Source organism: Anolis sagrei, chromosome 3, assembly GCF_037176765.1.
Source record: "Anolis sagrei isolate rAnoSag1 chromosome 3, rAnoSag1.mat, whole genome shotgun sequence".
In the NCBI taxonomy this organism is placed as follows: Eukaryota; Metazoa; Chordata; class Lepidosauria; order Squamata; family Dactyloidae; genus Anolis; species Anolis sagrei.
In genome coordinates, this window is record NC_090023.1 from 191,335,879 (window position 1) to 191,361,208 (window position 25,330).

Below are 25,330 nucleotides of genomic sequence, written 5' to 3' on the forward strand. Positions count from 1 at the left end.
CAAGACTTAATTTTTCTCTGACAAACACTCCTGCAAGACCTGCCATGCCATTTTTAATATTAAAAAGCTTTCTAAGTTTGAGTATACAATAAAACTGCTATTCCATATAAAAAATTGATGCTACCGCTGCAAAATAACTGGCACCAACACTATTAGATTTCATTTAAAATCAGGAGAGCAAAATACCCGGAGTGCTGTGATTCTAAATGGATCTCGGAGTCTTCCATCTTCATCTTTTAAGTTATACCCTTCAGCTCTTTTATCCCTTTCACTGATTTTCCATAATTTAATAGTTTTATCTAAAAGAAGAGGAGAACATTTCAAACTGTAGAAATCCAAATAACAACATATTACCTTAGTATAATAGACATTCATTATTTTATCTGTTTGCAAACATTGTATAATTTCCAAGTTGGAATAGGCTTTTGATGAAGACAAGATGGCTTATACTCCACACAATTCTTCCACCAAATCTTTACTCTTGTGAATGCATAATTTCTTTTAGGTAACATACTTTTCAAGTCTTATTATCCTGAGAAACAGGGGTCCACAATTTTTTGAAAAGTTTTGTGGCACATTTGCCATCACTGCGGCAGAGAATCTAGAACAGGAGGGGACTCAATACTATTTCACAGAGATGGCTTTTAGAAAAAGAAACAGTATGCAAATCTTCCTATAATTTCCAAAGTGAAGCAAAACCCACTACTTTATACAGGTATGGGTCTCTTTCATGTACATGCACAGGACTTCGATGAGAGGATAGTGTTTCAAGGAAAGATTTGTAGTGCAGATTTCATGCCTCTCCCTCAATGTGCATGGGAGTGCCTTAAGTACTGTTTAATTTCCAGCATGGAAGAAAATGGAACAGGTCCCTTCTGTGCCTTCTAGACGAAGTGAGTGGAAGGAGATACTGGTGGCTTGGTAAAGGGAATTTTGAGAGCCAATTCCATAGTTATTCTAATAGTAACAGGGAAGAGCAAAGCTCTATGGAAGATGCTGTGTTCCTGTTCCAAAGTACCATGCACTTCCAAGGATACTGTTGTAACTATATGTGGCTGTGGAACAACGTTTGGGTTGAAAAGAAGTAACTGATTTTTAGAAAGTTTGATTCCAACTCTGATACTACCATTTTGATAGCAAATTTTTAATATACAAAATTCAGAATGATGCAGTGTATGGGCTTCTTATTCGTGTCTGCTAAAATGTAACATCTTTAGGGAATGTGCATCAGTTTCTTTATAACTGAATACAGAAATGCATTAGGCCACAAGCATTTAAATTACGTCAGGAGTGCCTCTAAGAGCTTGAACAATGAGCTTGTGTTCCAGCAGTGCCTGCCACAATAATCTGAACAACTACAGATTTTACAACGTCAGTAGGCAACTAAGAACCCTTCTCCACAAACAAGATTCTTTCATAAATGTATCTCAGTCAATATCGTCTTAGACTACCTTCTTTCTGATAAAATGCACACGGTTTTTACAAGGTAGGTTTGTAATAAATAAAAATTGTTCCTTTAAATATTAAATATTCAACTACTTTCATTATGTTACAATTTTATTATAAAGATGTTATTATAAAAACAAAATAGTTTTTATTAAATTATATTTTTAAAAGACCCTGATTGCTATTTTAAAGAAAACTAAAACAAAAAATACACAAAAATCTAGATCGATTTGGTTATGACTGTTGCAGCTTATAATGAGAAATAATCTTCTGGAGCTATAGCGAACAAAGAACAAGAAAGAAAGATACAATTCAGTCACACTCCATTCCACTGTGAGGGTCATGCTCTGATGAGAATCAGAGTATACTAGCAGTGCTTCTTGCACCTCTTGAAGTGAAAAGTGTCAGTTCAGCAAAATATAGTATCAGACCTTAAATATTTAATGAAAGCTTGTTTAGTAATCAAGCATACAGCACAGCTCAATCTGTAAGGGTTTAGGCCTTACTGAAAAAGATACAATTGAGCTTTATTTAAAACATTACATATTATTTACCCAATATACTCATGTATAAATCTAAAACTTTTAGTAAAAAAAATCAACCTCAAAAATCTGGGTTGACTTATCTATCCATAGGTCAATGTGAGAACTGTAGTTTAACTCATTATCAACAAACAAACCATCCTCCTCTGTGAGTCATATCAAAATCTGTAATTTTGGCCCCCAAATCTTCCCTTGACTTATACATGAGGTTTACTTATATGTGAGTATATAACGTAAGCGAAAGACATAGCCATAGTAGTTCTCAAGTAGTCTATTAAACAAAGTTAGATAATTAAAGAATTTGTTATAAGAAAACTTATGCTAGCAAGAGTTGTAGTAACTCAACAGAACAATATTCTTACCATTTGTAGATAATAAGAAGTGAGCAGCATTTTGTTGTGGTAACCACCTAATTTTGTTAATTTTTTCCTCAATTTCTAGACTTTTCAAGTAGTCAAACTCAGGTTCATGACTCTGAAACGTACTGTAAACATTATATTCCCCCCTTGAATGAGGACGGCTTTTATTCTGCAAGGAAATAAGTGTAAGAATAGAAAAGAATTGGTAACATTTTCAAACTTAAGTGGGTGAGTTGAAAAGACTACAACCAATGAAGTCATATAGCTCTGAGTTACAGCAGGTGTTTTTAAAGGATTATCTGAATGTTTTAAGCAAAATAATTACACCTCCCATTTGGGTGTTTATTTGTTTGGTGAGGTCTCTTAATTCTTAAGTGATTCAATCATACATTCTTATTATGATTTTGCTTTAACTAACCGTTTGTATGATTCATCACTTATGGAATTAAAACTGAAACCTTAGATTTCAACAAATCCCATGCAGAGCAGCAAGTAGAGTGCTGAGACTGCTTTTGGAGATACCGTTTCTTACTTGAATCTTATGAACAGGAACCTATTTAAATAAAATTCCGAGCAATAATTCAGAATATGATTATGAAAGGTATCCATAGGGCCAATCTGATTGTCTTTTGCTCCATTTCAGGATGAATATTCAGCTACAGTTATGAATGATGGCATTCGTCTTTGGGGAAAAAAATCTTCTAGGTGCATTAAATTATTAGTGTGGCTTTCTTGTCCTGTGGCCAAAATTGGCATACAGCTTTGGCATGAAGACTTAGATGCTTAGAAGTTTCTGTTTAGAATGAATCAATTACTATAATAACTGCCATTTAAAATTACGAGCCGCTATATTCATTCAGGAAAAAAACGGCCTTTTAAAAATCCTTGATCAACCGCATAAAGTACTAATTTATTCCTCAACATCTCTTAAACAAGATGTCTGAGGAAACAAAGGTTGTTTTCCCACATTTTCTATGTTTGATTATGGATCAACATGAATCCCATTTAAATATTGTGATTTTAAAAGAAAAATGTGAGGAGTGTGCATGAACAACAATCCAGACAAAACTACTACATTCCCTGCTATTAGTTTCAAGTGTCAAGTCCAATTTTAAAAATAGTAATAGCACAACTATTTATGAAGGTACACACTAAGTTGATGAAGTTATGTCATTCATTTTAAATACAAACTACAGATACATTTTAACTACCACCTTTCATTGTTTTTAATGGCACTGACCTCTGGTTCCCTTTGAAATATAACCACTCTGCCACCTTTGTCTCCTGTTGCAAGAAGATCTCCAGAGTAATTAAATTCAACTGTTGAGATAATGTCAGCTGTAAACATAAAACAAATACAAAAAAATTATGAGTAACTGAACTAGGTGGTTTAGGAATCAAATTCACAATTAATAGGCAATCATTATTCATTAATATGCTTGCTGACTTTCAACATTAATGTTAACATTGTCTACTCTTTTCAAGCCTTGATCACCCTTTAAATATTTCAATAGTAGTCCCAATTACTCGAGGAATTCATATAATGAACACAGACTCTAAATCTTGGTATGCAACATCAGGAATTTGGACAAAGCAAGACACTTTCTGGAAATTTACAAGCATTTTAGGGAATCATGGATGGTCAATATAACAATGGCCCACTATGTATAACAGCAACTCCCTCTCAACAGTAACTTAATAGAAAGCAACGTAAGAGTAGCAAGTTCGCTTAAGTTAACAAAGAGATTCCTAATAGTGAACATTGCTTAAAAGCCTTAGAAGTCCAGCATACACCCCCCCCCCTCCCCGCTTGAGAGATACACGGGAATAGTCACTTTAGTGTTAACTTGGTGTGACAACAATCCTATAAAAATCTTGTTATCCACTAAACTGATATAAAAACATCAAGACTGTATAAGAAGCTGTTGAACTACGGATCTTATTACAACTTTCAAAATGTAAAATATGCAGTACATAATAAAATTTGACTCCATTGAAAATGGAATGAATGAAACAGAGTAATGGTACAGATGCACAAATTATTTAAGTTACACACTTGTTAATTCACCAGTCGTCATTCTTGAAAATGACTGGATTAGGTGCAAAATAGAAGAATAGAAGAATTCTCCAAGATATACAAGTAATAGCCAGGGAAAGGGAAATATTCTCTTTTCTTCAATAAACAGGCTTTTTAAAAAACGTCAGGGCTCATCCAGGGCAATTCATCCATTCCAGTTAATTCCAGAAGGAAAGTAGTTTCTATACTTGAGCTCTGTCAGCAAAGTGGTCACAAGACACTGCAAAAACTCACCTGTACCTACAGATTGTGAGATATATTTTTATATTCGTTTTGCTAGAAGAACCACTTTTTAAAAGGCAGAACTGTGCTCGACAGCAAGTAAAGAACCCCACTTGTACTATATCTCATACTAAATTCCGACCCTAAAATTAAGTGCAAGAGCACTTTCTTCCTACTAACTTAAATGAAAAGGGGGTGGGTGGATGGAGTGGGGAATAGCCCATGATGATGGCTTCCTCTCCCATATCATCACGACAAAGCACAGAAGTATACTGCAACTCCAGAGTAAATGTAGCACACTATCACCAGTATCCAAACCCATAACCCAGGCAAATTATGCAGCTGAGGGTCCCTTCTCTGGACCTATGTCATGAAAACCTAGAGCACACACTAAGATAATGGCATAATGACACTTTACAGACAGGATGGACCACCATATGTATGCAGCCCTTGAAATGCAAGGTTTTTTTTTAACATTATTTCAATGCAAAAAGATTAGAAACGTAACACTGAAGAACACAAATCCTCACACCTTGGCATTAGCACAATTATGATCCTTGTACTAATCTTGTGATTTTTTTAATGTGCTCAGGGAGAAAAACCATAAATGAAGCCCTTGCTTATTACAGCACTCTTCCATCAAAATGTGTATAGTCTTCCACAGCCTTTTGTCAGAACAATGCATGTGCCTCAATGTGGTCTGCATATGTCAGGCACCCATTTCATACTGTCGCCATTTCTTCTTGATTGAATTATCACATACCATCCAATTGAGTCACTAGATAAATCTGCTCCATCCAATGTGAAATACTACACATGCCACAATATACACAGAAGACAATCTGAAGTCAAAATAGGTATAACCTCTTCAGCTATATGTGAACAGGCTATTAAAGAAGTTTGCATTTTTTAAAGAAAGCCCAACTAGAAAGCATTTTTCAGCCTTATCAGATTAATTCAGCTTCAACTGAATTAATCATTCTACTTCCTTCAAACTGAACTACTATAACGTATTGTACATGAATGCCACTGAAGCCTCTTTGGGAACTGCAGTTAGATCAAACACAGCTGCCAGATTACTAACTAGATTCAGCACAGGGACCATATATAGTCAGTTCTTAATTTCAGTAGCTGCTAATCTGTTTCTGAGCACAATGAATGATGTGGCTTGGGACCTGAATAGCTAAAGGACTGTCTGCTCATGAATCTGCACATACAATAAGAATAGCCTTGGAGGCACTTTTCCTAAGGTTTCAACCTCTAAGGGGCAAGTAACATTGATTTACAATGTCCTGGCACTTCATGCCAATTTCCGCTATTTTTTCAGTATAAGACACCCCGACCCCATGTTTTAAAGCTCCTACTGAACTGATTTTATTATGCTGTGCCAATTTCCATATTTATGTTTTTCTGCACTTACAGATAGATGTGTCATCTGCTTCTAGTAGTCTTGCAGAAATATTAATAATATTAATAATATTAATAATCAGGGCAATGCTTGATTATTTGAAAATATGCTTAGAAATGTATGTATATAATTTCTCAGTATATCTTGTAATGAAACTTTCAAAATAAAACACTGTGAAGATATGGCAGGCCAAATTTAAAATTCAAGGAAACCGAAAGGATATACCAATTTTCTTAATTAATAATAATGTGGCCAAATATTTCTTGTAAATAGAATCATAGAATCAAAGAGTTGGAAGAGACCTCATGGGCCATCCAGTCCAACCCCCTGCCAAGAAGCAGGAATATTGCATTCAAATCACCCCTGACAGATGGCCATCCAGCCTCTGCTTAAAAGCCTCCAAAGAAGGAGCCTCCACCACACTCCGGGGCAGAGAGTTCCACTGCTGAACGGCTCTCACAGTCAGGAAGTTCTTCCTCATGTTCAGATGGAATCTCCTCTCTTGTAGTTTGAAGCCATTGTTCCGCATCCTAGTCTCCAGGGAAGCAGAAAACAAGCTTGCTCCCTCCTCCCTGTGGCTTCCTCTCACATATTTATACATGGCTATCATATCCCCTCTCAGCCTTCTCTTCTTAAACACTACACAGAGCTTCTAAGGACCTTGTTTGCCAAAATAAAATTTAAAATTATTAAATCAGTTGACCCAAAAGGTGAAGTTGCAGTGATGAACTTTTTCATATAATAGCAATGTCCTGCTGAGAAAACGGTCTTTTCCAAAAATATACATTCAAAGAAGAGTATTTCATATAAGTATACTAGTTTGTACTGTCTGTAGAAACACTTGGTTTTTCAAAAGCCACATATAATTAACTTTGTCTTATGATGATACCATGTCCAACTGCGCGAAATATTTTCAAAGCACAGCACGACTCCACAATCTGCAGTTTTGCCTACTTACATCCACATAGCCAACAAAATATACCCTAAGAATCTTCTAGGTCCTCCAGGGCAACGTAATGGTAACTTGAAGGAAGCTATTCATTTCAAAAAGGTTTGCTATTATACACAGTTTCCTATTTCCATGATAGGTTCAGGAATGTATCCTCATAGATATGGGAGTTTTACTGTCAGTGACAAGAGACCCACAGCAAGCATATGACCCAACTCTCCTGACTTTTTCTGTACAGAGATAGACATGTTTGTTGATTGCGCTTCAGAAAATTTTAGTGGTATATTTTCTTTATCAAAGACCTCCTTAGTATTCCTTCAATTTTTTGTGAGCTTTGAAATAGGGGTCACCAAACCCACCTAAGCTTACAGCCAAGTACAAACAGTCCACTTTCAAGTTTGACAAAGGTTAGCATTCGTAGGTCAGAACATGAAATATAGCAAGAGCCCTATATCCAAAGACTCCACAGCAAGTAACATCATCCTAATAGAATACAGAAGAAATATTAGCAGAAAATGTAATAGAGAAAAAATGTTAAATCCCATACATCAACGGGAAAAAGTCTACTGTTTAAAAAATCAGTTACACCTTCTATGTTTCTTCAAATGCATCTCTATGTTGGATGCAGAGCAATAACCAAGGATGGAATGTATGTAAATATTGATTAGTGTTGCAAGCCGATACTTCTCCAAAAGATGACTACATAGTCACTGGTGAGATGTAGAGCTCTTTTAGCTACTATATAAGTCTGTCTATCAGAGATGTCTCCACTGAAATTACAGGGTTATGACAGGGATGTAACAATTAGGGGAAAAAAATCTACCTCTCTTTAAACCACCATAGAGTTCGACTAATACATCACTTGTACTTTCTATGAATTGAATTCAACTTAGCCTTGCTAATCTGGCTACATCAACTTGAGGCCAATTCTATAAACAGTGAGCAGCACTTATATGATCCCTGACTGAAGCAATCTGCTATTAATGGTACATTCCAAAAGTGAGGTTTTATGACAGGATCAGATTGGACATATTACAATACCCCTAATGCTAACAAGGGCAATTTGGTTGTTACCTGCCATGGCAATTACCTGGGTTATTAAACCAATCCCATTTCTGGTCATTTCTGCCTATCCTTATTTTATTTCAAATTAATATAAATTTCCATAATCCGTGTTTAATAGCACTTCCAAAAAGTTCCTACAAATGAAAACACAACAACAACCTTTGTGTCCAATAAAAAAGCACTTCTAAGCTACCCCGAAGGCATTCACACCATATTATTTCTTTTTGATTGGGAATAATGATGGAGAGATCATTTTCAGCACTGTACTGAATTTGACAGAACGGCCCCACAAAGTTGGCGTCTTTATTTATACTTTTAAATGTATCTTCATCCTATTCCCTATAGTCAGAAAGCATAATGGATCCTTTTAATGAAATTCAATGGAGCACTAGCTATTTAGAACAATTGACAAATTTTCACATAGGCAAACAAGACTATTTTCTTGGGAATACTTTGTAATTATACTCAGTGATTTGCAGATTTATAGAAAACTACACACATACTATTGCAGTAGTTTACATCTTCTATCCTAGTTTGACATCAGTAATTTCTTCAAGAATGTTTGTAGCCATTTATTTTAACCCAATCTGAGCATGACAACTATCACTCTAAGCATCTTTTACATTTTTAATATTTTCAAAGGTATGAGGAGCAAGAAGTTCTAAGAATTAGTAGTGACAAGACAACATCATAATAATATATTTTCCCTAGTGCATATTACAGCATTGGAGGAATTAATCAATAATTTCCCAAACACGAGACAAAAGAAAGATGAAAATCTGTCAGAACAGCAGTGTTGTTGTGCTTCTGTCTCTGTAAGTAGTCAGTCAGCGACACAACTTTGACCTTAAATGCCCCTGTACCCATATTTAGACACATGGGGAAGTTTGGTAGTATAAAATAACTTGCCTGAATGAAATGAACTTTCATATTCTATCTTGTTTCAAAATAAACTCATAATCCTATAGCTGGCAGTGGTGTATTAGATTGTATTCTTCTGTGGTAAAAGGCTTATGCCTATTTAGTGCTCTTCAACAAGTTTTCATCTGTCCATAAACAAAACAATTAAGTAAACAATTGACAAACAAGCTGTATCAAGACACATAAACACAACCTGTGTATACTGTTCTTTTACTATTCTGGTATGACTATTACTAAGACACTTTTTAGATAAAACTGGGCAATATTTTATATATCTGTACCAGCTGTTGTGGTGGTTTTTGTTGTGTGCCTTAAAATAATTTCTGACTTACAATGACGCTAGGGCGAACCTATGATGGGCAAGATTTGATCAGGAAAAAAATTGCCATTGCCTTCCTCAGAGGTTGAAAGTGTGATGGACCAAAGTCACCCAGCAGGTTTCCATGGGTGAGTGGGGATTTCAACCTTGATCTCCAGGATCATAGTTAGCTGCAGAAACCATTATACTACACAGGGTTAAACAAATGGGCAACACTAAGTTAATGAGAAGAGTCCCTGAAGATTGCTCCCAAACCTTGAAATGTCTGAAATCTTAAAAGCATCAGAACTATCTGCCGTGGACTCAAATGCTTAGACCAAAGATAGCATTTGCACACCAAAGCCATATGCTCAAAGATTTGTATTCACTGAAGTCATTTTTCATGCAGCTATCAAATACAAAGAGAAGTGAGAAGGTAGATCTAGAAGGCAGAATTTTACTGAACCTATAGAATTATCTGTGCATCCCTACTGAAAATGTGGTGAGCTGAGGATAGGCTAGAATGCTTTAGTTAAGCTCAAATAAAGTAGTATTTCAGCAATTTTTGAGGGAAATATTATCCACAATTTAATAAGCAGCTTCATTTTGTGAGTAGCTGTCAATGTAAGGAGGGGTCTTTTCTGTATACAAATTGCTATCTCACCTATACTGTTCTCCTGACAGTGGGAAAATATGGAAATGTTGGAGGTGCTTAAAGATGTTAGCTATTTTCAACTACACAGCTTTTATGCTTATTTTAATAATCTTCACAAATTAAGGAACTTTTGGGGTATATGTATACTATTATTCCAACATCGTGAAACTACAAGCAAAGTCTGTTTCTGTTTATTTACATAAAGCACTCAGTAATTTTACTATTTGATGCAATGTACAAATCATTATAGATGTTATTACATTAAGTAAACAGAAAACAGACATGATAAAAATCAAGTAGGAATGAAAGGCAACACATAAAAATAGAACAGTAATTAATGGTTATATCATTAAGCCTAAGATCAGAAGAAATACATATAATGAAATCAAACATCACGGTATACAAACAAAGTAAATAAATAAATAAATAAATAAATTCACACTTATTAAGAAGGAAGTCCTATAAATTAGCTCAGATGCCTACAAAACAGCTTGACAAAGGCAAATGCTTGTTATAAGTAGGATGCCGGGAAAAGAATGGATCCCAAATTTTTCAACTGTGTTGCCGTTTGGTGATAAAAGAGCAGGAATCCTTTCAAATCCATGAAAGAGACTTCTTTGTCCATATGTTTGCTAAAGAAAAGTCTCCACATCTCCAAAGGTTCGTTTACACCACCAAAATAATCCAGATGCTTCCACGGATTTACCATGCTAGTGCCACACTTAGCCGCAATATATTGCACTGAAATTGTATTGCTGTTCACACCGCAAATTTGAATCAATGCCATTTTTTATTTCTTCATGTTTTCTGAAGCAATTTGCCTGTTGCTGTTTTCCTGGCAAAACAGCTTGCCAGAAGAGACCTGCTGGAGAGGTCATTCCTTAGATTTCAGAATGAAGTGCCCAACCATGTGATCAATGGGGAGGAGGTAGTATGATCTTATGGATGAGTACCAGCAACATCCAAGCCATGCTCTGGCAGAATGGTGCTTGGCTGGGAAGGCAACGAAGGCCACCACTTCCCAATGCAAAAATAAAGGGATCATTAAGTTCTGAAACAATACACTCCAACAGGTAGCACTGAGCATGTTAAAAAAGCGATGCTTGCAACTCATCTATCACACCATTTTAATCCAAAGCAACCCATATCACATGCCACGTGTCAGAAGCAAGACAGCTTCGATACGACTACAATTTTATTTTATCCATGTGGACATGGCCCAACTGTCCTGCACACACCAAAAAATCTGATAGACCAAAAAAATTATGGATATTAAGCTATCTTGAATCCACCACAAATGAGGTTGATAATGGGGGACAAGGCAGTTAGGAAAAACTTCACAATGGTTATATTCATCAATCTCATTAGTTGTAAATATAGAGACAATTGACTGGGATGAAAAATCAAATAGATTTTCACATTCATATAAAGAGCTCCTGGTGGCGCAATGGGTTAAACTCTTGTGTGGGCAGGACTGCTGACTGATAGGTCAGCGGTTCAAATCCAGGGAGAGCAGTTTGAGGTCCCTTAGTCAGCTCCAGCTCCCCAGGGGGGACATGAGAGAAGCCTCCCACAAGGATGATAAAACATCAAACATCCAGGCATCCCCTGGGCAATGTCCTTGTAGACGCCCAATTCTCTCACACCAGAAGCGACTTGCAGTTTCTCAAGTTACTCCTGATGTGAAAAAAAAACACAAAACAACAAAACCATTCACATACAAGTAAAACTAGAGAACCTAGTGTTGCCAAAAGAGGAAAGAGGGTTTTGACAATGCAAACATCTTATAATGATGTGTTATGCCTGTGGGGGCATACCTTATATGCTCATATAATTTTCATATAATTTAAGTATTCAATTTGCTCGCTGAAAGGATATAAACTGTAATTGGCATCCCTTTAATTGACATCTTAGAGAACCAGGGCATGCAAAAAGTTTGTTATGATCTCAGGAACAATATTAACAAAGAAAATGGAAGGAAAGAAAAAGAACGGAAGCAAAATTAAGGAAAAGAAAGAAAGAAAGCAAAAGGTGGAAAAGGTGTATGTCAGAAAGCAAGGGAGTGAGTGAGAAAGTGTATGAGGGACAGGAAGAAATGAAAGAAAGAGCCATGAAGAAAATGCAGACCCGGGGAATGCTGCGGATATACACATCTATTTATATTGTTCAGTTTTCAACAGTGCCAAGGTAGAAATGCACCAACTAGTCATAATTTTTAGATTAAACATTGGCAATATTAGTACAGGAATAGAATAATGAAGTGACGCATGCCTAAGTTTCTCAATACCTTGTAAAAAGTTCCAGTTGGGATACTATAATTGAACCACAGCAAAGTATGAAACATCTATTAGTCTATCAAAATCTAACTGGAACTTTATCTAGTGGCAGCTTCACACAACTATCGTACTTCACATAGCACAGTAAGCCACTGCAAAAAAATGGCAGGAACAAGCTGTAGAGAACACCAAGTATGCAGGCTGCCCCTTATTCCTCCCACCCATTTGAAAAGGTGAAAGGAAGTTTTCTTTGCCGGTTTTAGTTAGCAGGTTTCTCACCCCATCATGATTGTTATCTGAGCCAGGACTTGTGCGAGACATTAACAATAGTTTCAAACTCCAAATTATAATTTCCAAAACTGGCTTGTTTGAAATGAACTACTGGGTTAGACGTCATCAGCATGAACTGTGATCAGCAGGACAGAAAAGCTATGGCTTCTGAGTTACTCCTCCTAACCATGCAAGAGGGGAGATGACTGAAATTTACTGCAGCTCATTCCTGCTCATTCACATTGTGCTATACATGATAAATGCACAGAAAAATAAGAGCAGGCACCTTCAACTCTTCAAATAGCACAGTTGCAAGCTGGATGTCAAGGAAGCAATCGGTAGTGTGGCAGAAAGTCAAAAGAGAGTGAACAGGATTTGTATTAAGTTTTGGCAGACTGTCAGGAAAATAAATATTCCATTAAAAATGGGGAGATGACACATTGTTGCCACACCTCTTTCCCACAGCAATGACTACCAATCTAAAGTTCAGATGGGACATCTATTCTGTATTGATGCTAGTAATGAAAACACCAAAACGCAACAGCTTCCAGCTTAAAATTTATTCACAAAACCAGGGCCTAAACCTGTGTCTTCCTCAAATAATGTCATGCTTTTGTGGGAAAATATCATGTATCCCTAGGAAACCCCAAATATAAACAGAAATTCACAATCTGTTTTATTTAAAATTAATAATAAATCAAATTATGTTGCAGAACTGGAAAGAAGGCACAATTTCCATAACTTCACAATGTCAGCAACATTAGCAAAAATTTGTCAATACAAGTCTTACCACAGACCAGAACAGGAGAAGGAATTGTGTGGTTCTCCTGATTTTGCTGGTCCCGGCATTCTTCGTTATTGATTATGTTGGTTAGGAATGCCTGGAGCTGCAGTCTAGAAAACCACACAGTTTCACCTTTGGAAAAAAGATTAAGACAAGAGCACAACATGGCATCCATAGATGTGTGACAGATTCCTTTTGCATAATTGTTCAAAGATTATGACTATGTTCAAAGATTATGACTTTGTAGCTACTCATGTTAAAAAGCAGACTGCAGATGTAAAATGGGTAAAGAATTTGGACTTCATTTTCAAACATTCAGGATTTCCAATGTATCTTCAAAGCTTACAAGGTCGGGGGATGGGGGGACGGGACCATGGTCTGCATTGACACTGTAGAATAAATGCAGTTTGACTCCACTTTACCTGACATGGCTCAATGCTATGGAATACTGCAAGTTGTAGTTTAGTGAGGCACCAGCACTATTTGGAAGAGAAAGCTAAAGGTTTTGTAAAACTACAACTCCTAGGATTCCCTAAGCTATGAGTCATGGCAGTTAAAAGTGGCGTCAAACTGGATTAATTCTACAGTGTAGATGAACCCGCGTAAATTTCCAGATATTGTTCAACTGCAACTTCAACATCCCTAGTCTGTACTGGCAGTAGTGAGTCCACGGTGAAGTATGATGGGAATTGTAGTACACAACTCCCACTCCTGGTTCAAGTAAATATTTCTGGATGTGGTCACTTAACAAAATGTCCAAAAAGTGGTAGAAACAAATATGAAAAACACTTCTATAAGTATCAACGCCCAATTCCATGCTGAACAAGTAAAAACAATTATTTGTTTAAATTTGGAGCATTTTCTGAACAGCATTTAGATTCTGCGGAAATTCTTCTGTTAAATGTACGATTATTTCTACTGGCTTGAATCTCTCTAGAAAAGACTATGTGCACAAAAAATAAATCCTTGCATGAATAATTCTTGGTCATCCAGGAACCTAAATGTTTGCCCTTTATAAAAGATCATGAAATAAGTGTTTGAAAATATAAATAAGCAAAATGTGATCAAGTTATGCTACCTTTTTGCCTAAATTAATATATAAAAGTTATTGTTAAAATGTCAACCAACTCATTGTCCAATTGATCTTTTTTCGCTTTTTAAAAAAGTATGCCCAAAAATTATTTTCAGTATGCTCTTATGCAAGGCATAACCAACTTTATTTAATCACAATAAGATGTATTCTCTTTTCTACCCAAGGATCTGTGGTCAAGAGAATGATACATGCACAAAGACCAATTTAATAGGAGATATGTCCTATATGGGTACTGTTGATATAGCAGTTTCTACCATTACCAATGCAAGTTCTGTCACCAATGTAGCATTTAGCACACAGACTACTAGATTTAGAAATACTACAAAACCTTGAAGAAACAGGATTTTCAAATAATTTGTATGGGTGCTTCACTGATTGGAAGGAGCTGATCTCTTGAACCCTACAGAAGAAAAAGGATTTGTCAGCAGCAAAATTATCTGCTTCTGATATTGTTCTAAAAATTAATGCTGATAATATTTGACTAGCCAATTAAATAACCTCTAATTGCTTAAAAATCAAATTTAAAAATAGCTGCTATTCTTTAGCAAACAGCTAGCGATATTGGTCAAATTATACAGACTGCAACAAGTGCCTCAAACTACAATTTACTAATAAGTATTAGAATTCACCACTCCAGAGCACTGGGAGAAAGCGAACAATGTAACTTAGCATGAAATTCTGTGTTGCTTATTTTGACAACAAAATGGCATCCATCAATAGAAGAAATTGAACCTCTGAAGAGACAGATGCCCCTCTGAAGCAGATCTGGAAAGCATGTGATGGAATGCAAATGGGAAGGATAAGTACAATTTTCCCAAAAAACGTATGAAAGATGTTACCATGCTTGAGTGGGTTAATGTTGTGGACACATCTTATTTGGTCAAAAGTATTCCCTATATTAACCCAGTACTTTATATAATGAAGCTGAAGGTGGCAAACAATAAGTATGGTCATAGCTCATTGTTGTACAATAACTGAACTCCAAATGCCACATCCATATAAATAGTAACTCTGCTCAATAAGAATGCACATTGTTACCAATGTTAGGTGGCTGCCAGCCATTCTGATACAGAACTGAGAGAAGACTATCAAATATCACTACAAAAGCTGAAAAACAATACCAGTTTAAGCACACGTATGGGAATTTGTTGTTACTACTATTCTACTCTACTCCATAGATCTACCTTCTCATCATAAGACATCTAATCAGAATGCTTTGTACAGATTTATCCATGTTGTAAATAAATTCCAAAGATGAATCAGAAGAATTCCTTTGCATAAACATTTTGATAACAACATGTGACAGCAATCTTACACAAGTAAACACTGCTCAAATGGCATTGCACCTCAGAATACATGACACTTTCATGAAAACAAACAGTGGCCCAAGAAAACATGGAAGGTCCCACTGGAAGCTCTGTTCACATTATGCCACACAAATTAAGCCAGTTTGAATCAGGACTTCATGATGATGAAAGGGGCATCTATTGTCAATCTGTTAGTAATTACAAGACTTTCGGAACCTTCATTCAGACCATACCTTCAGCTGACTTTTCTATCCCACCAAAAACAACGGCAATAACTTTTTAAAGGAATAGTATTAAATAACAGTAAAGGATAATAAGTAGTTCTCCTGTTAAAATATGTTTTAAAGGACAAAACCTATATTAAGTGAAAGATAAAGATAGTAACAGTATTTGCAAACACATTAAAGTACATTTGAATACTATAGTACCAGATACTTTCAATGAAGCAGTATCAATTAGACAGTACAGTATTACTGAGTACATTTACTAAGCAGTAAACCCCAATGACCTTATCTAGGTTCAACCTGGAATACATAATTCTACAAACCAAATCTAGGGTGCATCCACACTGTAGAATTCATGCAGTTTGACACTGCTTTAACTAGCATGACTCAATGTTATGAGATCCTGCTGAGCTGCTGAACTTGCTGACATAAAGTTTGGCAGTTCGAATCCTAGGAGTGGGATGAGCTCCTGCTATTAGACCCAGCTTCTGCCAACCTAGCAGTTCGAAAACATGCAAATGTGAGTACACCAATAGGTACCGCTTCTGCAGGAAGGTAACGGCGATCCATGCAGTCATGCTGGCCACATGACTTTGGACGTGTCTACGGAGATGAGCACCAACCCCCAGAGTCATGACTAGACAATGTCAAGGGGAAACTTTTACCTTTACTTTAAGGCACTTACACTCTTTGGATGAGAAGGCTAAAGACGTAAAACCACAACTCCCAAGATTCCATAGTACTGAACAGTGGCAGTTAAAGTGGTGTCAAAGTGCATTAATTCTATGGTGCAGATGCAGCACCAGTTAACCTAATTAACATATCAGTAAATGACCAATTTTGTCTTACTACGAAGATCGTCTGACATGCTTGCTAAAAACGATTTTTAACTGAAGAGGCACTCTTTCCCAAATAACACAGAAGAAGAGCATGACAGTTTTGATAGACTACTCAGTCACACACACTTCTCTATTTTATTCTGGTTGCTTTCCTTCACTGTCTTATCATCTCTCCAAGACATAAAGAATAGGAGAGATTGGAAAAAAAATGTTTTTCTGCAGGATGCAGAGCTGGCAGAGCTTAGTCAGACTCAGCAATCCCCCTACACATTTTCCAAGAAGAGGAGAGAGATAGAAATATATCCTTGAATGGATATATAGGAAAGGATTTCCTGAAGAAAGAGCACATCTTTTGACTTTTTGACTTGCTGTAGAGATCAGAGGCATTTCCCCAACCCACTGTGTGCCAGAGGAACCTGTAGCATGTTTAAAGGGAGAAAGGCGACCAAAATGATCAAATATTTGGAAGGCTTTCTGATGGAGATGGGTAAGTTCAAATTTGGGAGAAAAGGAGGCTGAGGGCCCTTCCAGATAGGCCTTATATCCCAGGATCTGATCCCAGATTTTCTGCATTAAACTGAATTACATGAGTCTCCATTGCCAGATAATCTGGGATAAAAACTTTGTCTTGTTCAAAACCTCAACCGTTTCATCGTCTTAGCCATTCTTAGTTCATTTCAGATTTGAAATTTTAAAGATCAAGTCAGGGGCTCCTGTGATTTTATATGCTTTTGATTATGTTTAATACTGCTTTAATACTTGTATATTTGAAGTTGTATTGCAATCCTTTTAGTTGTGAGCCACTTTGAATCTCCGTATGGAGAGAAAAAGTGGGATATATATAAATAGTATAATAATCCACAGTATCAGATTTGAACTGGGTTATATGAATCTACACTACCATATAATCCAGTTCAAAGCATGTAATCTGGATTTCATATGGCGGTTTTCTGCAATGGATTTAAATGGCAGGAAAAGATAGTCCACCTAAGCACGAGGAAGAATCTCCTGACAGTAAGAGTGGGATGGGGGATTTGTCCTCTTCTACACTGCCATATAATCCAGGTTATCAAAGCAGATAATCCACATTATCTGATTTGAACTGGGTTGTATGAGTCTACACTGGCATATAATCCAGTTCAAAGCCGATAATATGGATTTCATATGGTGGCACAATGATTTAACCCTTGTGCTGGCAGGACTGCTGACAGGTCAGTGGTTTGAATCTGGGGAGAGCAGGTTGGTCTCCCTCTGTCAGCTCCAGGTCCCCATGCGAGAAGCCTCCCACAAGGATGGTAAAAACATCAAAAGTCCAGGCATCCCCTGGGTAACATCCTTGCAGACAGCCTATTCTCTCATACCAGAAGGGACTAGCACGACTGGTAGTTTCTCAAGTCGCTCCTGACACGAAAAAATGCAGAATTATGCAATGGATTCAAATGGCAGGAAAAGACAAGGAAGAACCTCCTGATGGTAAGAATAGGGGCCCTTCTACACAGCCATATAACCCAGAATACCACGGTAGAAAGTCCCAGAAATCTGCTTTGAACTGGGTTATCTGAGTCCACACTGCCATATATTCCAGTTCAAAGCAGAAAATATGGGATTTTATTCAGCTGTGAGAATGGAGCCGCAGTTCAAATCAGATATTGTGGGATTTTCTGCCTTGATATTCTGGGTTAAATGGCCATGTGGAAGTGCTCAGAGGCCCCTTCCACACAGTTGAATAAAATCCCAGATTATCTGATTTGAACTGAAATATATAGCAGTGTTGACTCAGATAATCCAGTTCAAAGCAGATATTGTGCGATGTTCTGCTTTGATATTCTGGGACATAGGGCTGTGCGGAAGGACCCTGAGTCCAAACTACTATATATTCCAGTTCAATATGGGATTTTATTCAGATGTGTTGAAGGGGCCTGGGATGGAGGCTTTGATCCCTTCTATGCTGCCGTATAATCCAGGTTATCAAAGCGGATCATCCACATTATCTGATTTGAACTATGTTATATGAATCTACATTGCCCTATATGGCAGTTTTCTGCAATGGACTCAAATTGCAGGAAAGATATTCCATCTAAACGTGAGGAAGAACCTCCTGACGGTAAGAGAAGGGATCCTTCCACACAGCCATATAAGCCAGGGATTTCCACAAAGCTCTATATCCCAGAATATCAAGGCATAAAACCTCACATTATCTGAATGTGGACTCAGATAACCCAGTTCAAAGAGATATTGTGGAATTTTCTGTCTTGATATTCTAGGATATAGGGCTGTGTGGAATGGCCTCTTGAATATCAAGCCAGAAAATCCCACAGTATCTGCTCTGAACTGGGTTATCTGAGGCCCCTTCCACACAGCTGAATAAAATCCCTCATTATCTGCTTTGAACTGGGATATATGGCAGTGTGGACTCAGATATTTTGGGATATCGGGGTGTGTGGAAGGACCCTGAGTCCACACTGGCATATAATCCAGTGTAGACCCACACAGCCCTATATCTCAGAATTTCAAAGCAGAAAATGCTACATTATCTGAGCATGGACTCAGATAATATAGTTCAAGGCAGATATTGTGGGATTTTCTGCCTTGGAATCCTGGGATATAGGGTGTGTGGAAGGGCCCTGAGTCCACACTGGCATATACCGTATATACTCGAATATAAGCCGACCCAAATATAAGCTGAGGCATCTAATTTTACCACAAAAACTGGGAAAATGTATTGACTTGAGTATAAGCTGAGGGTGGGAAATGCAAAATAAAAATAGATACCAATAAAATTACATTAATTGAGACTTCAGTAGGTTAAAAGCTTTTGAATATTTACATAAAACTGTAATTTAAGATAAGACTGTCCAACTCCGATTAAACCATGATTCTCAACTTCTTCCATGTAAATGTGCTCATCTATCCTTCCCATAATAATTAAGAGAGTAAAATAATATATGTAATAATAATAAATAGAGAAAAATAATAAATGCAATATAAACAATCATAGAGAAAAATAATAAATGCAATAATAATAATAGAGTAATTTTTTTTTGTCGTGTCAGGAGCGACTTGAGAAACTGCAAGTCGCTTCTGGTGTGAGAGAATTGTCTGTCTGCAAGGACGCTGCTCAGGGGACGCCCGGATGATTTGATGTTTTTATCATCTTTGTGGGAGGCTTCTCTCATGTCCCCGCATGAGGAGCTAGAGCTGATAGATGGAGCTCATCCACCTCTCCCTGGATTTGAACCTGCAACCTGATGGTCTTCAGTCCTGCCAGCACAGGGGTTTAACCCACTGTGCCACCGGGGGCTCCATATAGAGTAAAATAATAAAAGTAATAAAATAATACTAATAACAGAGTAAAATAATAAATAATCTCGATTCGAGTATAAACCAAGGGGAGCTTTTTCAGCCTAAAAAGGGGGCTGAAAATCTAAGCTTATACTTGAGTATATACAGTAATCCAGTGTAGACCCAGGGCCCTTCCACACAGCCCTATATCTCAGAATTACAAAGCAGAAACTCCCATATTATCTGAGTGTCAACTCAGATAACAGAGTTCAAAGCCGATATTGTGGGATTTTCTGCCTTGATATCCTGGGATATAGGGCTGTGTGGAAGGACCCTCATTTATTTATTTATTTGGTAGTTTTGTATACCGGTCTTCTCACCTCCATTCGAGGGACTCGGGCCGATTTCCAACATCAATATTACAGACCGTCATTAAAACATCATATTTCTAAATAACACTAACACATTAAAACATTGAAACAATTAAAATAGCAAAAATACAATCATATGATTACAGTGGTCAGTCGTCATTAAAGTCATTATTCGTCGTCATCCATCCATATCACAGGATCATGGCTCATTCGTTGAATGCCAATCCCCAAAGCCAGGTTTTCACCTGTTTCCTGAACGTTAAGATCGAAGGAGCAGTTCTGGTCTCCAGTGGAAGGGAGTTCCAGAGTCGAGGGGCCACCACCGAGAAGGCCCTGTCTCTCGTCCCCATCAGCCGCGCCTGTGAGGCCGGTGGGATCGAGAGGAGGCCCCTCCAGACGATCTTAGTAATCTTGATGGCTCATAAGGGAGGATACGTTCAGACAGGTAAATTGGGCCGGAGTCCTTTAGGGCTTTATAGGTTAAGACCAGCACTTTGAATTGTCCTTGGAAGCTGACTGGCAGCCAGTGGAGCTGGCGCAACAGAGTAGTATGCTCCCTGTACCCCACTCCCATTAGTAACCTGGCTGCCGCACGTTGTACTAATTGAAGCTTCTGGGCAGTATTCATGCAGTTATTAAACTATATGGCTGTTTTCTGCAATAGATTAAAACTGCAGGAAAAAGATATTCCACCTAAATGTGAGGAAGAACCTCTTGACAGTAACACTGGGATGGAGGCTTTGAAACACGAGGGTGGGTGGCCATCTGTCGGGAATGCTTTGGTGGTGTGCTTGAGCATGGCAGCGGGGGGGGGGGGGGGGGGGCTGGAGGGCCCTTGCAATCTCTTTCAGCGTTGTGATTCTTCAAATAAACCTGAACGAGCGCGGGGGAAGCGGTGTGATCATAACGCTTTCCCCTTGTAGGGTGAGAGGGCAGGGGGAGCGAGGCCTTTACCTTCCGCCACGTCCTCGTCGATGGCCCCCTTGACCTGGGAAAAGCACCACTGGAAGTCGTTGCTGCCGCCGCCGCCGCCTCCTCCTCCTCCTCCGCCGGCCACTCCTGCAAGCGAGGGAGGAAAGAAAGAGAGCGCTGAGGTCCAGCCACCCCGCCAGGCCCTGAAGGCGCCTCCCCGGCGACTAGGCCCAAGCCCACTGCCCTGCCGCCGGCCCAGGGCCCTCCTCTCCGGCCTCGCCTTACCTGCCATGTCGCGCGGCGCGTGCCGGCCGGAGACTGGCCCTTCTGCCAAGCCCGCGAGGCCCAGGCACCCACCGGGGCGGGAGGCTAGAGACGCCGCTTCGGCTTCCGCTTCTGCCGCTGCTTCTGCTGTGGCGGCCAGCGCCGCCGCCGCCGCCGGAGGTTTGGGGGTTTCAAAATGGCGCCCATTGCCGGTCAGCCTGATCCGGTGACGTCATCCCTCCGCCAGCCTCCGACGGGCGGGGGGAAGAAAAAGAGGGCGCGAGGAGGATGGAGAGACTAGGCCCGGAAGGGAGGGAGGGAGGGAGAGCCCGGGATTGGGCCAGGGAGGCGCACGAGCCGGCCGGCCTGCCTCGGAGTTTCTCCTTCCCTGCTTCCCCTAAGGCGGTCGAAAAAAGAAGGAAAAAGCGGCTTCTCGCCCGCCCGAGGCACAAAAAGACCTTCCCCCCCTAGTGGAGAAACCTGGGCATGAATGAGGCTGGCGTGGTTGGCGTCGCCGCCTGCCTCCAATTTGGGCAGAGGCAAAGGAGAGGCAAGGAAAAGTTGCTCATCGGGACTGCAGAATGGCCCCTTCCACACAGCTGAATAAAACCCCACATTATCTGCTTTGAAGTGGAGTATATGGCCGTGTGGACTCAGATAACCCAGTTCAAAGCAGATATTGTGGGTTATTGGGTTGTTGTAGGTTTTTTCGGGCTATAGGGCTATGTTCTGGAGGCATTATCTCCTGACGTTTCGCCTGCATCTATGGCAAGCATCCTCAGAGGTAGTGAGGTCTGTTGGAATTAGGAAAAAGGGTTTATCTATGGAATGACCAGGGTGGGACAAAGGACTCTTGCCTGCTGGAGCTGGGTGTGAATGTTTCAATTGACTACCTTAGGAGCCCCCGGTGGCGCAGTGGGTTAAACCCTTGTGCCGGCAGGACTGAAGACCGACAGGTCGCAGGTTTGAATCCGGGGAGAGGCGGATGAGCTCCCTCTATCAGCTCCAGTTCCTCATGTGGGGACATGAGAGAAGCCTCCCACAAGGATGATAAAAACATAAAAAATCATCCGGGTGTCCCCTGGGCAACGTCCTTGCAGACGGCCAATTCTCTCACACCAGAAGCGACTTGCAGTTTCTCAAGTCGCTCCTGACACGACCAAAAAAACCCCTGACCACCTTGATTAGCATTTGATGGCCTGGCAGTCCCTGGGGCGATCTTTTGTTGAGAAGTGATTAGATGTCCTTGTTTGTTTCCTCTCTGTTGTTTTGCCATTTGGAGCCATGGAGAAGAAGAACTAAACAGTTCCTGGACCATCTGAACAGCATCCAACCAAATATACAATTCACCATGGAAAAAGAAAATGAAGGAAGACTGCCTTTTCTAGATGTCCTACTCATTCGTAAACCAGATCAACAATTGGGTCACACCGTTTACAGAAAACCCACACACAGAGATAGATATCTACACAAAAACTCCAACCATCACCCAAGTCAAAAAAGAAGCATCATTAAAGTCTTTGCAGACTGTGCAAAAAAATCTGCGAAGCCCACCTCCTCCAAGGTGAATTGAACCACCTCAACTGGGCTCTCCAGGCCAATGGATACTCCACCTCAGACATCAGAAGAGCTGCAAGACCGAGAACAAGCCATGAGAGTCAAGACAAAGACCCACCCATAGGAAAAGCGTTCTTGCCATACATCAAGGGAACCACTGACCGCATTGGGAAGCTGATGGGGAAACATAACATACAAACTATCTACAGACCCACCAAGGAAATCCAACAAATGCTACATTCAGCAAAGGACAAGAGGGATCCTCTCGCCTCTGCAGGAGTCTACCGTATACCATGCAGCTGTGGACAAGTCTACATAGGGACCACCAAACGCAGCCTTGCCCAAACACGAATCAAGGAACATGAAAGGCACTGCAGACTACTTCAACCAGAGAAGTCAGCCATAGCAGAGCACCTGATGAACCAACCTGGACACAGCATTTTATTTGAGAACACAGAAATGCTGGACCACTCCAACAACCACCATGTCAGACTACACAGAGAAGCCACTGAAATCCACAGTCATGTGGATGATTTCAACAGAAAGGAGGAAACCATGAAAATAGACAAAATCTGGCTACCAGTATTAAAAAACCTCTAAAATTACAATAGCAAAACAACAGAGAGGAAACGAACAGGGACATCTAATCACTTCTCAACAACCTGTCCAAATGTATCTTCCCATATGAACCATCTCTGAGATTAAGATCATCTGGAAAGGCCCTGCTCTCAGTCTCACCTCTTTAAGCGCAACTGGTGAGGATGTGAGACAAGGCCTTTTCAGTGGTGGCCCTTCAGCTATGGAACTCCCTCCCCAGTGACATTGGATCAGCCCCCTCCCTCCTAGCCTTCAGAACAAAGGTAAAAACGTGGCTGTTGGATCAGGCTTTCAGAGAATAGTGCAGTGCAATGAACAGATTTGAAATATATGGAATGACTATGGAATGGCTTGGACTACGACTATAGGTGGCGTAATTTTAATATGGAATGTAATGTTTTTAAATGTTTAATATGTTTTAATTTAATTTTAATTTTTGGCATTGTATATGTTTTAAGGCATTGCATAATTGCTTCTATGTAAGCCACCTTGAGGCAGGGTGTAAATAGTTTAAATGAATAAATAAATAAATGTTGGATTTTATTCAGCTGTGTGGAAGGGGCCTCTCTCTTGGCCCTTCCACACAGCCATATAACGCAGAATATCAAAGCAGATAATCCACAATATCTGCTTTGAACTGGATTTTCTGAGTCCATACTGCCATATAATCCAGTTCAATGTGGATTTTATACAACTGTGAGGAAGGAGTCCCTGACTTGTCTTGTCAGAAGGGTATGACTTTGTTCTGGCATCCATTTACAGTAGACTCGGGTTCCTTCCACACAAATGTATGAAGATAACGAAATACTCTGTATGCTTGCATGGGAGAAAGAGAGATTAAAGTGCAATGTATTTTTAATAGGAGAAAATGGTCCCGTATGCATTAATAGATAGAACTATACCGTATAAAAATAGAAGTGGGTCCCTGCTTGCCGAAACACCGGTGAATGGAACATGCCATGCTAAATTGCTCCTAAGCATCCTTATCTTTATGTTATAGGGTAGCTGCTGAATAGGATATGCCTTTTTGATATCAATTCTGATACTACCAAGAAAATATAAGAGTTTATATAACACAAATTTTAAGTGTTGGTGAAGAAGGTAAAATGTAAGCAAACCCACTTCTGCTTGTAATTGTTGCAAAGAATGCTTCCAAGATTATATAAGTTTCAGCATTGTCATCTTCCTCCTGCCCACAGCATAAATATTTGAATCATTCCCCAGTCCTTCAGCCAGAACAACTTGTTCTTTGGATCATTACACACATGTTGCTGCTGTCTTCATGAAACCTTGGCATGGCCTGTAAGATCCCAATTTTAAAGTGGTCTCCGGCAGAAGGACAGTTTTGCAGTGGCCAGTGGAGTTATATGTGTTGTGTGCCTTCAACTCATTTCTAGCTTACAGAGACTACCAAAAGGTGAACATATCTGTGCAGGTACAACTGTACCAGTAGCTCCAATTTTGTTTGCTTAGCATTGAATGTTTGTTGCAGTCCTAAGTTTCAGGGACTCTGCAGATAGGTGGCTTCTTTTGGCTGCAATCATAGGGCAAGCCACCTGTCAATTATTGTTAGGCTCCCTGGTCCCGCCCCTTTTTGAGTTTTAGTGGGAAT

At 39.2% G+C, this 25,330-nt stretch overlaps 1 protein-coding gene across 1 annotated transcript in view; it reads right to left on the bottom strand.

Annotated features, from left to right (window-relative positions):
• Positions 1–21,962, bottom strand: part of PPP2R2D (protein phosphatase 2 regulatory subunit Bdelta) — a 32,808-nt gene extending 10,846 nt beyond the window's left edge. The window contains exons 1-5 of the mRNA XM_060768651.2: positions 21,586–21,962; positions 21,343–21,447; positions 3,588–3,685; positions 2,351–2,516; positions 187–299 (exon numbers count right to left, since the gene is read on the bottom strand). Coding sequence (XP_060624634.2) covers positions 187–299; positions 2,351–2,516; positions 3,588–3,685; positions 21,343–21,447; positions 21,586–21,592 — 489 coding nt within the window. The 5' untranslated portion in view covers positions 21,593–21,962. The remainder of the gene's footprint in view (positions 1–186; positions 300–2,350; positions 2,517–3,587; positions 3,686–21,342; positions 21,448–21,585) is intronic.
• Between the last annotated feature and the right edge of the window lie 3,368 nt (positions 21,963–25,330).